Consider the following 18,862-nt stretch of genomic DNA (forward strand, 5'->3'; position numbering starts at 1 on the left):
TTGAAATGGGGTGAGAATGTACAAAATTTAATGTTTTTAAAGGCTGAGTGTCTGTGGCTGTTGTGGTTATTTCTGTGGGGAACCCTGAAAAGTGCCAAACTCTCGGTGCTGTATAGGTATGGGGCATGGCCCCGCCATGGCATACCTGCCATCCCAAGGGGCATGCCCCCGCCAAGGCCCAACTTGGCGGGATGGCATACCTGCCATCCCAATCTCCTTTACATGTAACACATATAGCCTACATAAATCTGCTTATTCATATATATATATATATATATATATATATAACTTTACTTTCCTTACCTTTGTACTTACTTATTTGAACGGGAAATTATTATATCCTATATATATTATTTTTCATATATTTAGATTAGATTTAAACTTAAGTAAGAACAGGAATACTATTTTATAATACTGTATTTATTTTATCTGCAATGAGTAGCACTATTGCCTTATAGCAAGAAGGAGGTCCTGGGTTTGAATCCCGGCCTGTGTCTTTCTGTGTGGAGTTTGCATGTTATCCCCGTGTCCGCATGGGTTTCCTCCCACTGTCCAAAGTCATGCAGGTGGGCTAATTGGAGACTCTAAATTGAGCATGGGTGTGAGTCTGTGAGCAAATGGTGTGTGTACCCTTCGATAGATTGGTGACCCGTCCAGGATGTATTCCTGCCTCTCGGCCAATGCATGTTGGGATAGGCTCCAGTACCCCCACGACCCTGGCCAGGAATACGTGCGTATAGATCATGGATGGATGGAATACTAATTGCTATGACACAATAAAAAGCCAAGAAATAAAATGATATTCTTTCTACGGTCTATGGTCAGATTCTGTGTGTAATTTGAATATGGCACCCAGACCAGTGTAACAGGGCTTGCATCCTGTGTTCTGTGGCAGTTGTTGATTGTCATTCATTGTACTGAGAACTTGAGCTGGAAAAACAATCCAGCACAAGTTTTGGTCACGATCCACCTGTGTTTGGATGTGATCACTACAATATATTTGTTCCAAATGCATCTAAATTATTTGCTTAAGAATAAGTTTATTCATAAATAATACACTGAGTGGAAAAGAAGGAAAACATGTCCCACAAAACCATGGACTGAATGGCTGATTTAATATGGACATTGTTTAATAAACACCGATACATCAAATCATTTAATGTGTTCATCCAGGGATGTTAGCGTCACTTTGACGTGTTCACTCACGTTACTTTTACAGTATTACTACCAAGTCAGAACTAAGGTATTTTCCTGAGCTGTCGGACCAACAATTAGCTTGCTGAATTTACGCTGGATTAACGTCTGATTTCACTGCAAAATCAATGTCTATTCAATACTGCTTGACTGTTTTTTTCTGTTACATTGCCCTTGACCAAGGCCTCAGAACTGGAGTTGGAGAAAGTCTCACCCGTTGGGATCAGGCAGTAATACAGGGGATTGGTCTTCTTGGCATCAAAGCAGCGTAAAACAAGTTCAGCTGGTTTGGAAAGTCCTCATAACTGATGACTCTGTCTGATCTAACCTTGTATGAAATGATCGCCTCCAAGCCTTGCCAAAGATAAAAAGAGTATTTCTCTTTCTCTTTTCTCTTTGAGTCACTAACTTGTCTTGACACTGGGAAGCTTTTATAGACTTCTGAGCTATGTCTAGATGTTTTACAGATAATTGCTAGAATTAAAATATGAAAACTGAATTGAGTGCCAACAGCTGCAGTTTATTGTAATAAAATGTTTACACAATGCACAATCGAGTTTCCAACTGATAAATCCATCAGCATTATAAACAATGATTTGTCAAAAGGGTGTTTAAAATACAGCCAAGTATAATGAAACAGAATGAGCACAAAAATATCATCAACAGACATGGTATCAGTAAGCTGTAACCAAAACAATATATATTTGGCCTGTAACTGTATGATTGTACATAATGTATCTATGCCCATTATTTGATTGATGTTACAATGGATAGAGTTACACTCGTAAAATCAGATCTCATTGATCAGATTCAATGAGAATGAATACAAGGAGAAGTCATTTATGATTCAGTGGCCCTTAAATCTTTGTGATATGGAGGTATGAGGACTATGCAGTGTAAAAGACACACATTTACAGTGCATAGTGTAAAAGATGCATACCCCCATATGGACCATACATTTACGCAAAACAGCTTTTCTGTTCTATTCCATCACAAAATATATATATGCGCACAAGCTGAAATGTGGAAAATATTTATTTTTCTCATCCAAGCAGACTAAAATAATCTATTAATGTGTAGGCTTGTTATTATTCCAAAGTGATTTTTTTTTTTTTTTTGAAAAAGCAAAGCAATGCTAGTACCCAATGTTTCCCAATGTTTTTCATCTTACCATCTGAACTCATTGTGGTCATTCAACCTTTTAGATGTCACATCAAAGTATGGAAGAACATATCATTTACACTACCGGTCAAAAGTTTTAGAACTCCCCCATTTTTCCAGTTTTATTGAAATTTAAGCAGTTCAATTCCAGTGAATGACCTGAAATGGTGCAAAGGTACGTGGTAAACTGCCAGAGGTTAAAAAAAAAAGTTTAGGTTACCAAAAATTCAAAAACAATGTAAATTTCAGAGTTATAAAAAAGGCCTTTTTCAGGGAACAATTAATCGGCTAACAACTTACAGCTTTTCTGCAGCAATGGAAGTAAATTAAACCTTGAAAGTTGATGCAAATAATTCCTACAGGTGTCCTAACTTTTGTTGATTACTCACAAACGAACAGACTGTATTACTACACCCTCTGAAGCATTATTTGGACAATATTGCACTGCAGGAAGTAGTATATTGCTATCATAATGGCGAGAAAAAGGCAATTAACAAAGGAAGACAGACAGACCGTTATAACCCTTAAAAGTGTAGGTCTTTCCTTTTGAGAAATTGCTAAGAAAGCCACGGTGTCAGTGAGTACAGTTTCCTACACCATCGAAAGGCACTTGGAAACTGGAGGAAACTCTGACAGGAAGAGGTCCGGCAGAACCAAAGCCACAACAAAATCAGCAGACAAGTTTCTGAGAGTCAACAGCTTGCGTGATAGGCGGCTCACAGGACAACAGCTTAACACAGTGGTCAAAGTAAGCAAGTCTCAGTTTCAACAAGAAGAGAAGACTTCAAACTGTAGGTTTGACAGGTTGAGTGGCAGTACAAAAGTCATTGCTAAAATGACTAAATAAGAAAAAGAGGCTTGCCTGGGCCATGAAGCACTGGCAGTGGACTACAGAAGACTGGTAGAAGGTCTTACGGACCGATGAATCAAAATTTGAAATCTTCGGTTCATCACGCAGGGTTTTTATACGCCGTCAAGTAGGTGAAAGGATGGTTCCCCAGTGTGTGACACCAACTGTCAAACATGCAGGAGGAAGCGTGATCTCTGGGGCTCTTTTGCTGGATCCAGATTTGGCGACTTCCACAGAATGACTGCCACCCTGAACCAAAAGGGCTACCACTGCATTTTGCAGCACTGTGCATTACCCTCTGGTCAATGCCTAGTTGGTCAAGGGTTCATCCTACAGCAAGATAATGACCCAGAACATACCTCCAGGCTATGTCATAACTATCTTAGAAGAAAAGAACAAGACGGTAGGCTTCAAATCATGAAATGACCAGCACAGTCTCTGCACTTAAACCCCATCGAGCTGGTTTGGGTTGAACTGGACAGAAGGGTGAAAGCAAAGCAACCTACAAGTGCAACACATTTGTGGGAACTTCTGCAACAATGTTGGGTAGATCTTTCCGAACAATATTTGATTTTCATTGTAGAACGAATGCCACAAGTGTACTCAGCTGTCAAAATAATTAAAATAAATAGTGTTAAACAGAACAATTCCACAATTTCTCTTTTTATCTCCATTGTTTATTTGTTCTATGCTTTGATTTCAGAGTACATTGAGACAACTGCATAAATTTCAATAAAACCTGGAAAAATTGAGGTGTTCTAAAACTTTTGACCGGTAGTGTAAATGAATGTTTTTAATGGCTAATGAACACCTACACACCAGACAGGATATGTAACAGTGCACTGTTATTCGCTTCATCAGTTCAACGTCCAGCTTGAACCTCTGGAGTTCAGTCTTTTTCAATAGCGTCATAAGGCCACCAGATGGCAGAATGCATCCACTTTGTGTTTACAGTATTCCAACACATACATTACATGGGCAAAAGTATGTGGACACCTGACATCCAACATCTCATCCAAAATTATGGGCATTAATATGGAATTGGAGCATGCTCAGTTGCTATAACAACCTCCACTCTTCTGGGAAGGCTTCATACTAGATGTTGGAGCATTGCTGCATGGATTTGCTTCCATTCAGCCAGAAGAGCATTACTGAGGTTGCTGATTGGGCGATTAGGCCTGCCTCGCAGATGGCTTTCCAACTGATCCCAAAGGTGTTGGATGGGGTTGAGCTCAGCGCTTTGTGCAGGCCAGTCAAGTTCTTCCACACTATTCTCGACAAAACCATTTCAATATGGACCTCACTGTGTGCCCGGGGGCACTGGCATGCTGAAATGGGAAAGGGCCTTCCCAAAAATGTTGGGGAAGAACAGAATCGTCTAGATTGTGATTGTATGCTGTAGCATTAAGATTTAGCTTCACTGGAAATGAGGGGCCTAGCCCAAACTATGAAAAACAGCCCCAGACCGAGGGGTGACCAGATACATTTGGTAATATAGCGTATGTGTGTGTGTGAGTGTGTGTATGCGTGGTTGTGTGAGAGAGAGTATGTGCATGGGTTTGAGAATGAGAGTGCATTTGTGTGTAAGTATGTGGGTATGTGTGTGTGCGTAGGTGTGTCTGTGTGTGTAATGGAGTGTATGTCTCTACTCTAGTGAGCAGAGGGTCACTGAGGAGTCACACACTCTAAATCCAGCACAGAGGGGTGTGTGTTGAGTGAAGCGTGTATGGAGTCTGTGCAGGAGGGTCAGTGTGTCAGAGTCAGAGACACTGTAGAAGGACAGAATGCCGGCTGGACGGTCCACACACACTCCTACCCTGTACACACACACTCCTGCTCTGCGGTAGGGGGAGGGGGGAGCAGGTATGTCTGTTTGGTTCTTATTGTGCCAGACAGAGTATCTGTGTTTCTCAGAGTAACTGTGATTAGTGCACAACAGACTCCAGGAGTGTTTATTCCATCCAAACCCACAGTCAGGACCCTTTCCTTTCCTGCTGATTCCTTTATATGTCAGGGCTATAGAAATGTCTCCCTCCTCTCTGAACTCAGCCTCCCAGTAACAGCGCTCACACACACTCTCTCTGCACACAACCTGGCGCACAATCTCAAATCTCTCTGGATGATCAGGATATGGCTCCTCTCTCCCCGGTTTGTGTGTCACCTTCCTGTTCCCCTCAGACAGAGACAGGTTTCTGTGCGCTGTGTTTGGATCCAGTGTGAGCTGACAGCCGTCTGCACACCGGAGACAATAATTAGGTTAATTATCATTATTAATATTCACCTGATTATGTGTGTGAGAGAGAAAGAGCTGTGATAGTACCTGTGTGTTTGTTTATATATGGAAAGTGTTTTGTGTTGATACAGACTCACATTTCCTGGGTCCTGGTTTGGTCCTGTTCTCACCTCCGTGGTCCACGTAAGAACAACAGAACTGATTTTTTAGTTTTAACCATCATTTATTTCCATTCAACACACCAATGTCATCACATGAATAAAAACAAAGACACAATAGAACTCAAAACCAAGATCATATGAAAAAAACACAAATCTGTCACAAAGGAAACTTAGTCCATTCCCTCACCCTACATGTGCAAAAATAGCTCCCCTCCCTCCACTGAACATAAAACACCCATATAACACACACACTCTGAAACACTCAAACTCTCCACTGTTTTGTAATAGCAAAACTGCACCATCACTGTGTCCCTGATCAAACCCCTAACTACAGCAACCACATCTTGCCTGTCCCCTTCACCAATCATATTTTTCCCACTTGTAGAAACTGCCATTTTCACCACAAAATAAAATTAATGAGCAGGCCCTTATCTGTGTTTTGCTTGTATGGGAAACTAAGGATAAAAATCTTACTTGCAAATGTTCCCCAGTAATCAAAATAAACTTCCCAAAAAAGAAAAGAGAGGTTGAAGTCTGGCACACCCCGAAAAACAACGATAAACAGTTTCTCTCTCCATACAAAATGGACAATGATGGGATCCTGACAGTTCATCACAGAAATAAAACTATTTACTGCAGTGATCCCATGCAGCACCCTCCACTGTAGATCCCCAACCCTCTTGGGTAACGCTGGTTTGTACAGTGCTCTCCATGCTGCCCCCTCAACCCCTTCTGTGTGTGTGTGTGTGTGTGTGTGTGTGGTGCAGTGTGGAAACTCTCTGTACTTACAGCAGTGTGAGTGTGTCCAGTTCAGCAGCAGACAGCGCTCCCACTCCTGAGTCTCCTGGGTGATTGTACCTCAGGTCCAGCTCTCTCGGGTGTGTGTGTGTGTGTGTGTGTGTGTGTGAGATGCAGTGTGGAAACTCTCTGTACTTACAGCAGTGTGAGTGTGTCCAGTTTAACAGCAGACAGTGCTTTCACTCCTGAGTCTCCTGGGTAATTGTATCTCAGGTCCAGCTCTCTCAGGTGTGAGGGGTTTGAACACAGAGCTGAAGCCAGAGAATCACAGCCTCTCTGTGTGACTCTACAGCCTGACAGCCTGCAGAGAGAAGGAAAAACACACCTTACACACATTAATATAAACTAACAGGGCTGTGTGTGTCAAAAACATAGCAGTGTGTTACACACCGTACACACATTAATATAAACTAACAGGGCTGTGTGTGTCAAACACATATCAGTGAGTTACACACCCTCTACCGCTCAATATAAAATAACATGGTTGTGGAATTAGTCATTATTAAAAGCACTTGAGTTTATACACCATCTACAGTTGAGTATAAGTAACAGGACTAACTAATTTCCGTCATTCACGTGTTTAGAGTCTTATTCTTCCAAGAGGAAGAACAGGAACATGCTGTTTCAGTTCTGTGGAGTGTCTGTTTTCACATTAGAAACATTAACATCAGTGTTGTATTTACTCACATTGGAGCCCTTTTTGATTGAAAGGGTGTGTATTTGTACTCACCCCAGTCTCTGCAGTTTACAGTGTGGGTCCTCCAGTCCAGCAGAGAGCGCTCTCACTCCTGAATCCTGCAGCTCGTTGTCTCTGAGCTCCAGATCTCTCAGCTCTGAGTGAGGAGAACGCAGGACTGAGGCCAGAACATCACAGCAGCCCTCTGTGAGGTTACACCACCCCAGCCTGTGTAGAGACCACACACACACACACGCACCGCACACACACATACACATGCACACATACACACAAATTCACTGCTGATTGTGAACACTGTGAACCTTGGCAGTTGATAAATACAGTATGTAATTTGTTATTTGGCTAAGCATTCCTGAGATGTACACAAGAACAGGGAAGACGGTGTATAATTTAGTTTGATAAGATATTCCCTGTGTGTACAAGCATATAGTGCATTAATGGGGTAAACAGATGTGTGAATAGGTTTGCAAGATTGTATATTTATGTAATAGGCCTCAATATGTGTAATTTTTTATCTGCATTTATGTGTTTACACCCCCCCCCCCACCTTCTGTAGTGTGAATGATTGTATGTTTCTGAGTATAAATGTGTGTTAATAAATCTGATTTTAACATGCTGCTAGGGAAATGTCGCCATGGGGATAATGAAGTATTCCATGTATGTGTGTATGTATGTATGTACAGTATTATTTTACAATCAGTATTTATTACAAGTAGCAAATATACAAGGGCTTGTATTTTGTAAAATGAACTTGAGAACAAAGTATAAACATCCTTTCTGGAGGAATATCCTTTCTTTAAGTATTGACCAGAAGTTTCATACATTCATTTAAATGCCTTGTATCTCAGGTTGTATGGCAGCCCTAAAACCTTAAGGTTTTATCCTGCTTTTCTTTTCTGTGATAGAAAAGTAGGAAAAAAAGGGATGAGACAAATATGGGCAAAGAATGCTGGTGGACAGAGGAGTAAACAGTCAAACAGCTAATTAACATTTTACTGAATAGAAACAAAATCACTACTTCTATTTAGTTAAGGTCACAAAGTACACATCACTACTCACCCCAGTCTCTGTAGTTTACAGTTTGAACTCATCAGTCCAGCACAGAGCAGCTCCACTCCTGAATCTCCCAGGTTATTGTAGCTGAGGTCCAGATCTCTCAGGGATGAGTTTGATGACTGGAGAGCTGAGGCCACAATATTACAGGACTTCTCTGTGAGGCCACAGCTGTTCAGTCTGCAAAGAAGAGTTAATATAGTATAAGAACATTAGATACACATGAAGCATGGAGTCTTTTAATTGTAACACCGATAGTGTTCAGCTATGAAGACTGAAATTGAGGATTTTAAGGCTGATGATGCTCTGAGGAAGATGCTACACTCTCCAACTGTGGGACTGTGGACCTGTGAATTAGACGTTCTGCTGGACTGAACTCTGACAGTTGTACAGATGTCATTTAGTTTGCAGTGCTGTGGAACGTTTTTTACAGCTTCCACCAAACGTCTTAAAGGTCAATGAGAAAATATCTTCCTGCCTGGCTGACATCTCAACTTAGCCAAACAGGCATCATCTGAAGCTCAGCCTTTACATGACTGAGCTGCTGTTCATCCCCTGCAAGATCTCCCTACTAAGCAAGCTCTTAATCACTGTTGATGGCACCACAGTGACTGCCTCTCACTCTGAAAAGAGTAATCCTGGATGACCAGGTGGACCTCAAGGAGCACACCAAGGCAACATCACGGTCCTGCAGATTCCTCCTGTACAACATCAGGAGGATTCCACAATACCTGACCATGCACTCCACCCAGCTACTTGTCCAGGCTATGGTGACTAAATTAAAAGAAAAACAAAAAATATTGACCGTAAAGGTGTAGGCTGAAGCTTTAGCTTATTATACCTACCCTTTTTACATAACATATTCTAATAGGCAACCCTTTCACTACTAAATGCTTAACCTCGTCAAGCTTAGTAAAAGGAGACTCGGGTGATTTGATTGAGGCTTTTAAATTCATAAAGGGGATCAACAAAGTGAACTACAAGACATTCTTCAGCTTGAGTTCTGTTAGTAGAACAAGGGGACATATATGGAAATTAACATAAGGTAGATTCCATACAGACATTAGGATAAATTTTTCACACAGAGAGTAGTCAATGTGTGGAATAGCCTGCCAGGTCACATAGTAGAGGCAGAAACTCTGGGGGATTTTCAAGACTAGGCTTGATACAGTGTTTGATACTATCTAGTCTGTGGGTAATCAGAGCACTAATTTAGTTAGGAAAATGGCGAGCATTGTTGGGCTGAATGGCCTGTACTCATTATATTATGTTATAACAGTACAGCCCCTGCCTACTTACAGGACATGATTCAATCCTACACGCCAGCTCGACCACACCACTCTGCTGAAGCAGTGCGACTTGCACCCCCTGCCATCCGAGGGAATGGTTCTCGCTCATCCCTACCACGGAGCTTCTGCACCCTAACACCCCAGTGATGGAACAAACTCCCTGTTCCTCTACGAACCACTCAGTCACTGCTCATCTTCTGCCGTGGTCTGAAGACGCATCTCTTCAGACTATTCCTGGACTAACTATCGCCACTCTGCCCTGCACTCATTCTGGGATCACTCTTGTCACTTATATACTTCCACATTGCTCCTGTAGCACTTTCATATTACATGTACCTCCATCCAGCACTTATATTGTACCTGTATCATTATCTTGATGTTGAAGCTTGTTGTTATGCCTCCTAGTTTGACTTAACATTACTCTCTGACCTAACCAATAGTATACTTACTGTGTGAACTGAAATTAATGTATTCATGGCTATGAATAACTGTTACATAATGAGTATTGTACCTTATTGGACCTGTTCTGGGCTCTGGGAAGCTTCAGAATCCCTGTGTAGGTCAGGCTTTAGCCTGAGATGAGCCACAGAATTAACTCAAGAACAGGTACTAGGGGGCAGAGGTCACTTTAACAGTTCCCTGAGTAGACCTCACTCTGGCACTCATTATATCCTACAATTCCTCTACTTTCCTATTTTCACTCTACAGGCACTATGCTGGAGAGTCAGCCTGCACCAGAATAAAACAAAGGCCAGGGTTGTACTACTGGCCTTTAAACATGGTGCATTTATTGCCTGCCATAGTTTCCCAACTTAATAACACAAACATTTCATTCATAACCAAACTTATCGCCCTCAAACCAAATACAGCGTTATTTTAATTGTAACAGTAAGAAAGTGTTTCTCCCTCATCATCTTGTAATCATTAACTGGGATAGCAGGTTATGGTTTGGCGGGGCGGCATGCCCAATACCTATGCAGAACTGAGAGCTTGGCACTATTCATTTCCTACAGAAATAACCATAATGACCACAGACACTCAGCCCTTAAGAAAATTAACTTTTTGACCTTCTGACCTCATGTAAACAGAATTCACAAATAACTTCACACGTCCACACAATAAAGCCCCAAACGTGGGTTATTTTTCGTTTTCTCTTCTTTTTCCTGCCAGTTACATCATCACAAATGCTCCACATTCTCTTCAGACAGTGACATGGAAAAAAACAAAAAAAAACAGGGCATTATATAATTTAGGAAACACTGGGTAGCATTGCTTTGGAAAATAGCTTGTTTAATTTGTGAGAGCTAAGATAGCCACTATTGTTTCTTGTAACTCATCCTCATTTTAATATTAAATATTGGCCTCATTTAATGGCAGGCCAAGATTTTTTGCAAGTTTTAATTTATTACTTACAGACAGTGCTTTGTATGCGTGAGTAACTCGCCATTGTTGTACGTTGAAAATGTGTTTTTGTGAGATATCATTTCTTTTTGATCAGTCTTGGATCTCTGGTTGTGCTCATTTTGCTGCTTATTTTGCTTTGTTTTACTGCAAGAGAGACAAGCTGTGGTTTTGTATTGTCATTCATCCATTTCTTTCATGATTATCTTTTATTTAATTTCCAGAACTGTCTATTTTTGTGTTTCTATATGTAGTTGAGCCAGTGTCATTTAATGAGATGCTTAATTAGGCTCTATTTTGTCAGTCATGGTTTTCTTAGTCAGTGGTTCCTGTGAACAGTTCCACAGCGAGAATATTCCCACTATGATAGAAAACAAGCTTGCTTACTGTGTTTAACTATATGAGATGTATTTTTACGTGTTTATAACAAAACTATGTATGTAACTAAATGTGCAAAATGGAAAGGTATCGGGAGGGAACGACCGGGGAGGAACGACGGAGAGGAAAAAACAATATGGGTGAGCTGAGGGAGTCATTTAGATAATGTTCTTGGCTTACCGCAAAGTTTCAACTGCAGCGATTTTGGTACAAGAGAAAAACAGGAAGCTTGCCACAGGTGTCTGAGAAGGTCACGAATATGCAAACGTAACTTGAGGGATATACTTAGTAAAGTAAAATTCATAGTTAAACGTACATTTGCTACAAGCATATAATCAGGTGGTATAAGGTTACTAGATGTATGACCAAAATGTCATGTCCTAATCAATAGTGTGTGTGTTTCTTTTGAAAACTGCATATACTGTGTATAATAAGGGAAAATAAAAAACAGGCATTTCGTCAAGGTTTCTGGGGTGAAGCAAAAAGGTTCTCAGGAAAACAGAAGGTGGGCGCGGGCGGGAGAGTGAGCAAGTGGCACGCCATGCGCATCACCTTGTATGATTAGAACAAGGCCGCCTAAAGGCTTTACAGGAAGATATGAGGCAGAAGTTGTAAGCAGAAGTTTGAGACTCTCTTCTCGAACTCTGTGAGTGCTTGAACAGTTTGTCCTATTTGGCCAAATAAAAGTTGTATTGCCGAATTACTCTGTGACCTGACTGAGTTATTTGCTTCCGTTGAAGGTAAAATCTATGACACCAGACTGGCCAGGAGCAGGAGGCAGCTGGCAGAGGCAGCCTCCAGTCGACCTCTCCATCCTGCTGCTGCTGCTACTGTTTCAGCAAGGCAGGCATCGCACTTGTGCACCAGAGGACAGGTAAGAAGACAGTGCATTTAGTTTAAATTTACTACAACTTTTTTTTTTGGCAGTAAATTTTTGTTTAATACCACTATCTAAAATAAACAAAAACACTCATTACTTCAACTAAATTTAATTCACTTCAGACATGCACTTAATAAGATGGCTGTATACTCACTAGTGAAACGACTCCACAGCCAACCAGTCCCTGCTCTCTCGTGCACTCTGTGCTCTGTAATCTCCGTAGCGATCGTCACATGCGTCTCTGCTTCTCTCTGTATGAAACTCCTGTAATGTCTCCTCTGTGAGGGTCTATGTCACATCCATGGCATATGGCTATGTAGTGTAGAACACAGCACACCACAAAGAATGTACTGACTTTCTGAGGGCTGTACAGTAATGTACCACCTAATACATCCAAAATTCTAACCTGCATTTTTTGTCATATTCCTCATGTTTCTCATGTTTTCCGTTAGCCTCACGTATCTTGTCTTTTTCGTACGATCTTTGTTCTTTGTTGCAGCGTAGGCAGACTCTCGCCGCAGCTCTCAAATCAAGGCTGATCTGACTCACCTGCGCTCTTCGCATTCCTCACGCTGCCTCGCCAGCATTCAGTCTCGGCTCATCCACAGATCTTCGCCAGATCGTTGCTTCAGCTCATCTGATGCATTACGCCAAGTTTCCCTATTTTTGCTGTTTAAACTTGCGTTTTCTCGTTTCTACAGATCCGTGCATTCGCCTGCTTCCCCTACTCAGTCCTGTTCCTGTCATGTTGCATGTCTGCCACCTGTCCTGTTCGTAGTCCAGTCTTCGTGGTTGTTCCGGGTCTTGTCTTCGTCCTGTCTGTCACTTGTCCTCACCGGCCTCCCAGTCCAGCCCAGTCCGGTCCAGCCCGATCCAGTCCAGTCCAGTCCCGTCCTCGTCCTGCCAGTCCGGTGACAGCTCCCCATCTTGCCCAGCTCAGTTGCGGACCCAGTTACTTCCCTGCGCCTCGGCCCCGCCTCCCCGGCTCCTGCTTCGCCCTCGCCAATCCTTGTCATAATTGGACAACCCGCTAATAAATCTATTTGATTCATCTGATTTCTGTGTTCGAGTTCTGCACTTGGGTCCTTCAGAGTCGCGTTCATAACATTTTTAACATTACAAAAATTCACTCAATCATTGACCTAGCCCAGAACTAACAAACTGGTTGAAAAATATTCAGTTTGCGAGAGACGAGACCAGCACTTTCACTTGCGCCCAAGTATGTATTGCATACGTGTGTGAGTGAATGGTGTGTGTGCCCTGCGATAGACTGGCGGCCTGTCCAGGGCGTATTCCTGCCTCTCACGCAATGCATGCTGGGATAGGCTCCAGCACCCACTGTGACCCTGTCCAGGATAAGCGAGTACAGATAATGGATGGATTAAACCTATTTGAGTATGTATGTTTTGACAACGGTTGATCTATCAGATTACTCTGCCTATCAGTGAATGAATTCCTTATGTTTTCTCAAAATGGCTATTTTTGCAAATAATTAGTAACTTTACTAAATTAGTAAATAAACATGAAAAGGTTTTGCATTTAATACTGCTTATGTTCTGGGTTAAAAACATCAAATGAGGGCACTAGTTAAAACATCTTGATTAATTTATTTTTTTATTTTTTTTAAAACCAAATTTTCACTGGCCCAGCAATTTTATTGCGCTTTATTCTCACTATATATAGAAAGTGGGAAAATATGCGGTCAAGCGTCTACATAATACTCACATGGCCTTCCTACAGCTCCTGACTACTGGTAGCAGTCTCTGATGACCTGCTGCTGATGTGTTGTAGGTTTTCAAGTCAAATTCATCCAGGACCTCCTCTGACATCAGTAACACAAAGGCCAGAGCTGAACATTCGTCTGGTTCCAGCTCTTTATCTGAAAGTGTTTCTGATCTCAGGGAATTCTGGATTTCCTCCACTAGAGTGTTGTCATTCAATTCATTGAGACAATGGAACAGATTGATGGTCCTCTCTGCTGAGGACTCCTCTCTGATCTTCATCTTAATGTACCGGACAGTTTTCCCAATGTTCTCTGATCTGCTTTTTGTCTGTGTCCGTAGTCTTTGAAATAAATTGACAATGGAGTTTGTTTTTTTCCCCAAGTGAGTCTGAATAGAGTTGAGAGAGAGGCCAAGAAGGAATCGGAGGAAAAGGTCCAGGTGTCCATTCTTACTCTCTAAGGCCTGATCCACTGCACTCCTGTGTAACTCAGACAGCTGCATTCTGTCACTACAAGGTTTTGATTCTTCTGCTCTGAGTACATTTCTGTTTTCGCTTACACATGAATGAAACACAAACAAGGCAGCCAGATACTCCTGAATGCTCAGATGCACAAAGCAGCAGACCTTCTCCTCACCCAACCCACATTCCTCTTTAAAGATCTCTGTGCACACGCCAGAGTACTCTGAATCTTCACTGACATCAATGCCACTCTCTCTCAGGTCCTCTTCATAGAATATCAGATTGCCCTTTTCCAGCTGTCGAAAAGCCAGCTGCCCCAGTTTCAGGATGACCTCTGTATCTGATGCTGACATCTTCTTTGAGTCTGTCTCATCAATGTCATGATACTTCTGATTCTTCACATTAGTCTGAATGAGCAGGAAGAGTGTGTACATTTCAGTCAGTGTTTTGGGAAGATCTTCATTCCCTACTTTACCCAACATTGTCTCCAGAACAGTAGCAGAAATCCAGCAGAAGACCGGTATGTGACACATGATGTAGAGACTCCTGAATGACTTTGTGTGTGATATAATCCTGCTGGCCTGGTTCTGATCTCTGATTCTCTTCCTGAAGTACTCCTCCTTCTGTGGATCACTGAACCCTCGTACCTCTGTCACTTGGTGGACGCACTCAGAAGGGATCTGATTGGCTGCTGCTGGTCGGGAAGTGATCCAGAGGAGAGCAGAGGGCAGCAGATTTCCCTTAATGAGGTTGGTTAGCAGCACATCCACTGATGATGACTCTGATATATCACAGCAGATGTCATTACCTTGGAAATCTAGAGGAAGTCTACATTCATCTAGTCCATCAAAGATAAACACAACTTTGACTTCATCACTTTCAACACTTTTGATCTCTTTCAGTTGTGGAAAGTAGTGTTGCAGAAGTTGCATCAGACTGAATGCTCTTTTCTTCTTCAAATTCAGATCTCGGAAAGGAAGAGTGAAGATGAAATCAACATCCTGATTGGCTTTTTCTTCTGCCCAGTCCAGAATGAACTTCTGCACAGAGACGGTTTTCCCAATGCCAGCAATGCCCTTTGTAAGAACAGTTCTGGGTTTCTCTTGGCCAGGTAAAGGCTTAAAGATGTCATTGCAGAGGATTGCAGTCTCCTGTGTGGTTTGTCTCTTGGATGCTCGCTCAATCTGTCTGACCTCATGTTCATTATTGACCCCCCCACCTCCCCCCTCTGTGATGTAGAGCTCTGTATAAATCTCATTAAGAAGGGTTGGGTGGCCCTGTTTTGCTAAACATTCAAATATGCATTAAAATTTCCTCTTCAGATGAGTTTTCAGTGCCTGCTGGGCTCGTTTTATGGATTCATCTGAAGGGAGGAAATATGATAAATAATTATCTTTGAAAAAAACATTTCCCATTCAATAACAGATTTTAAGAAGAAAAGGTAAAAGAATGCATTCAGTTTTCACAGTATTTCACACATCATTGTTACACGCCATAACAGTATGTTACTCACCTCACACACATATACAAATCTCTCACAGTGTGTTATGCACCTCACACACAGTATTACATAACTCAATTAGAATCCATCATAAATAAACATAAACCAAATTATTAAGAAAGTACATACTGTTGCATTTGTACAATAAAGATGAAGGAAAGAACATTAAAACACTGAAAATGCGTTCAATTGTCCTACACTTCATTTCTCAGGTTTACATTGTGGACGTATCTTTGTAGTGAACAGTCTTCAAAGGTCACATGATAATTTTAAAATCTAATATTTTTATCCTGAGTACTGTTGATATGTGCTGCTTGCAGTAAGACCGGGGGAGACCACAGATGCACAGTCAAGTACAGGAGCCACAACAGCTACAGCGACAACAACAACGACAACAATGACTACAACAACAACAGCGACGACTGCAGTGACAGTGACAGTGCTGTGGCTCCTGTACTTGACCGTGTGCATCGCCCCTCACTGCAGGCAGCACAGATAAAGTTTAGCACTACTCACGTAACCGCCCACAGCTGTGACTGCCAGCCGGCTAAACCAATCATCAATCTCACTGTCACAACGAAACATCACAACCAATGTGCACACAAAGGCATTTAAATTAAACTACAGCATCAAGCAGTGATTTTGGGGGTAAGCACATGTACATGGGTTTAAATGTGAGCCCGCTCACAACTATTATGAAAGTGTGGATGCTATAACTAATTTCAGTATTTGAATGGACACACAGCAGCAATGAGAGAAAACTCTTACTGTGCTGCTCATCTCTCTCCAGTGAGTCGAGGAGATAATTGTGCTTCATGTTCCTCAGGATGTGGAGTGTGATCTTCAGAGACCCCTCACTGCCACAGGTCTGCAGCAACTTCTCAACTGTGTACACGGCTTCAGGGTCTTCCTGCTCTCCCTCAGTGCATTCTGTGTAATCATCAATTCGATGACTCTTGAACAATTCCTTCATCTTCATGAACTTATCCAGCTCAGAAGGATCTTCAGACAGACTCTGAAAGCATTCTGGGCAATCCTGACCCAGATGGCTCTGAAACAGTTTCAACTTGTTATCCTTCTTCAGCTTCGTCAGAGTGCGCAAGAGAGACTGAAATAAACACATGAAGAGTTGTGTTGGCAAGTATGTCAATGAGTCATAATTCACCATTAATCATATTATCAAATAATAATTATATAAATGTTGCAAGAATTCCGGCCAGACCCACCCAACACACACGATGACAGGCTCCAGCCCCCACACAACCCTGACCAGACGGATGGGTGGAAGGAGTTTTTTTTCCCCCAACAAACACCTTTAATATTTAGGTTGGCACTTTGTAAAAATTCTCAGTTACATGGATTTGGTCATTTTGTTTTTGTATTTGAATGTATAAAAAATACAGTTCATAAAACAAAAATATTTTGTTGGCTGAACATATCAATATTAATATAAGTCAATACTGTCAAATCAAACTTAATAGAACTTATTTATTGTTGCTCATTTATTTAGTATTGTATATGTTGCCAACATAAAATAATTGTTATCGGATGATAGAATTTGTAATCCACAGCACCTTGAAGGTACACCAAACTGAAAAGTGCTACGGTTAAAAGTTACTTTAAAAGTTTTAGTTGGGAGAACCAGACTTTTTTTTTTTTACAGTGTGTGCAGTGTTACACTTGCTGAAATGAATGCTCAAATAAATTCCCCATATTTCCTGAAATACTCTCCAAATTGGAATGTTGTGTATATCTTTTTTCCCTGCCATATTCCACCTCCAGATGCTAATTTCATTCAGGGTAGTACCCACTGGACACCCACAAAACAAATATTCTTTATTTACCTATTCCGTCTTAGTCAAAAAAGCTTACAGTTTACAAACAAATTATAAAATTCAATAATCATCAACCTGGGGTGTCAATTTCAGCCCTCCTTTGGGGAAGGGAACTCTGTTGTTATTTCTTTTGTTATCTGTAGTGGTTTTACCGATCGAGACAGGGTTTATTGCATCAAAATATGAAGAGTCTACGCTTTACAACGGTGTAAGTGTTACAGAAGTACACCTTGAATCAGTGACCAATGCAAGCAATAAAACAGAAAGCTATTTTTAGATGCCTGCGTCTAATTGGGGGTCTAAGAAATTTAATGTAGCATGTTAGCATCAGCACTAAAGCTTCTCTTGCATAGCCAGGAGCTTCACTTATTGTTTCCACTCAGGATTCTCTTCTTTCCAAACATTTCCAACTTAAATCCAGTGCAAGTTCTATACTACTTGGTGATTTCACACTCTGCACAAAGTGGCGGTAACCCAAACACAAGTTCCTTTGCTGGTTTCAGACTAATGCAGTCCACCGCCCACACTGTTAAAATAGCAAATGAATTTGCGCCCATCTGAGCGAGTTCGTCTTAAGATCAGGTGTGGTCAGGCACATTTGTTGGCGCATTGCTATTTTGATGCAACTGAAAGCGTTTGCACTAAGGCTAAAAAAAACCTAACCATAAGTCATGGTGTAGCTGTTTCACTGCTATTTTAAGGGTTCAATATTTAGATAGTCAAGTACACCAACACAGGCGGGTGGACAACAGCGTATATCAAAAATACACAATAAAAAATCATCATCATAATATCAAAATGGATTAATATTGATCTGAATAAAACAATCGCAGTAATGACAAATACATTTGGCCATAACATATGTGTTTATGTAAGGGAGCCCACTCCACCGATGTCCAGGTGATTTGCAATGCTATGTGTGAGGTTACACATACACCTGGATCAAGACATGACTCCTTTGTTATTGGCCAACTCTGTCACTCCTGCAGTCTTCAAAGGGGATTCCTCTTCAAATGAGGACACATTTTAGGACTTTAGAAGGCGTGAAGCTGAACTGCATGTGCTGATGCCAATTAATGAGCCAAGATACCCCAGCAGCACGGGCGAGGAGGAATCAGCTGGCAGAAGAGCTGCTTCATCTACAGCCCTGGTAAGCAAATGGAATGATTTATTTGATCGAAAAACATCCAAAGATTTGTCCAGCGATTTAGGATAATTTAAATCACCTTAATGCATTTTTACAAATT

At 41.4% G+C, this 18,862-nt stretch overlaps 2 protein-coding genes and 1 long non-coding RNA gene across 3 annotated transcripts in view; 1 reads left to right on the forward strand and 2 right to left on the reverse strand.

Annotated features, from left to right (window-relative positions):
• The window catches only part of LOC135240546 (uncharacterized), a 132,769-nt gene that overhangs the window by 85,531 nt on the left and 28,376 nt on the right, over positions 1–18,862 (forward strand). The window lies entirely within an intron of this gene.
• On the reverse strand, positions 2,353–6,312 carry LOC135240742 (tripartite motif-containing protein 16-like). The gene is made up of 3 exons (XM_064310640.1): positions 6,301–6,312; positions 5,576–5,636; positions 2,353–5,437 (listed from the first exon to the last, which is right to left on the reverse strand). The coding sequence occupies exons 1-3, from the start codon at positions 6,310–6,312 to the stop codon at positions 4,851–4,853; spliced, it is 660 nt and encodes a 219-aa protein (XP_064166710.1). The 3' UTR covers positions 2,353–4,850.
• On the reverse strand, positions 6,343–14,874 carry LOC135240541 (NACHT, LRR and PYD domains-containing protein 3-like). Its single transcript, XM_064310143.1, has 4 exons — positions 13,821–14,874; positions 8,154–8,327; positions 7,128–7,301; positions 6,343–6,698 (listed from the first exon to the last, which is right to left on the reverse strand). The coding sequence occupies exons 1-4, from the start codon at positions 14,810–14,812 to the stop codon at positions 6,533–6,535; spliced, it is 1,506 nt and encodes a 501-aa protein (XP_064166213.1). The 5' UTR covers positions 14,813–14,874; the 3' UTR covers positions 6,343–6,532.

Source organism: Anguilla rostrata, chromosome 15, assembly GCF_018555375.3.
Source record: "Anguilla rostrata isolate EN2019 chromosome 15, ASM1855537v3, whole genome shotgun sequence".
Lineage (NCBI taxonomy): Eukaryota > Metazoa > Chordata > Actinopteri > Anguilliformes > Anguillidae > Anguilla > Anguilla rostrata.

Coding starts and splice junctions, on each gene's coding strand:
- LOC135240742 (XM_064310640.1), bottom strand. Junction 5,438..5,575: donor CAAACCAGGACCCAGGAAAT/GTGAGTCTGTAT, acceptor TCCGGTGTGCAG/ACGGCTGTCAGCTCACACTG.
- LOC135240541 (XM_064310143.1), bottom strand. CDS start 14,812: ATGTGTCACATACCGGTCTTCTGCTGGATTTCTGCTACTGTTCTGGAG. Junction 8,328..13,820: donor AGGAGCTGTAGGAAGGCCAT/GTGAGTATTATG, acceptor TCTTCTTTGCAG/ACTGAACAGCTGTGGCCTCA. Junction 7,302..8,153: donor TGTAAACTACAGAGACTGGG/GTGAGTAGTGAT, acceptor GTCTCTACACAG/GCTGGGGTGGTGTAACCTCA.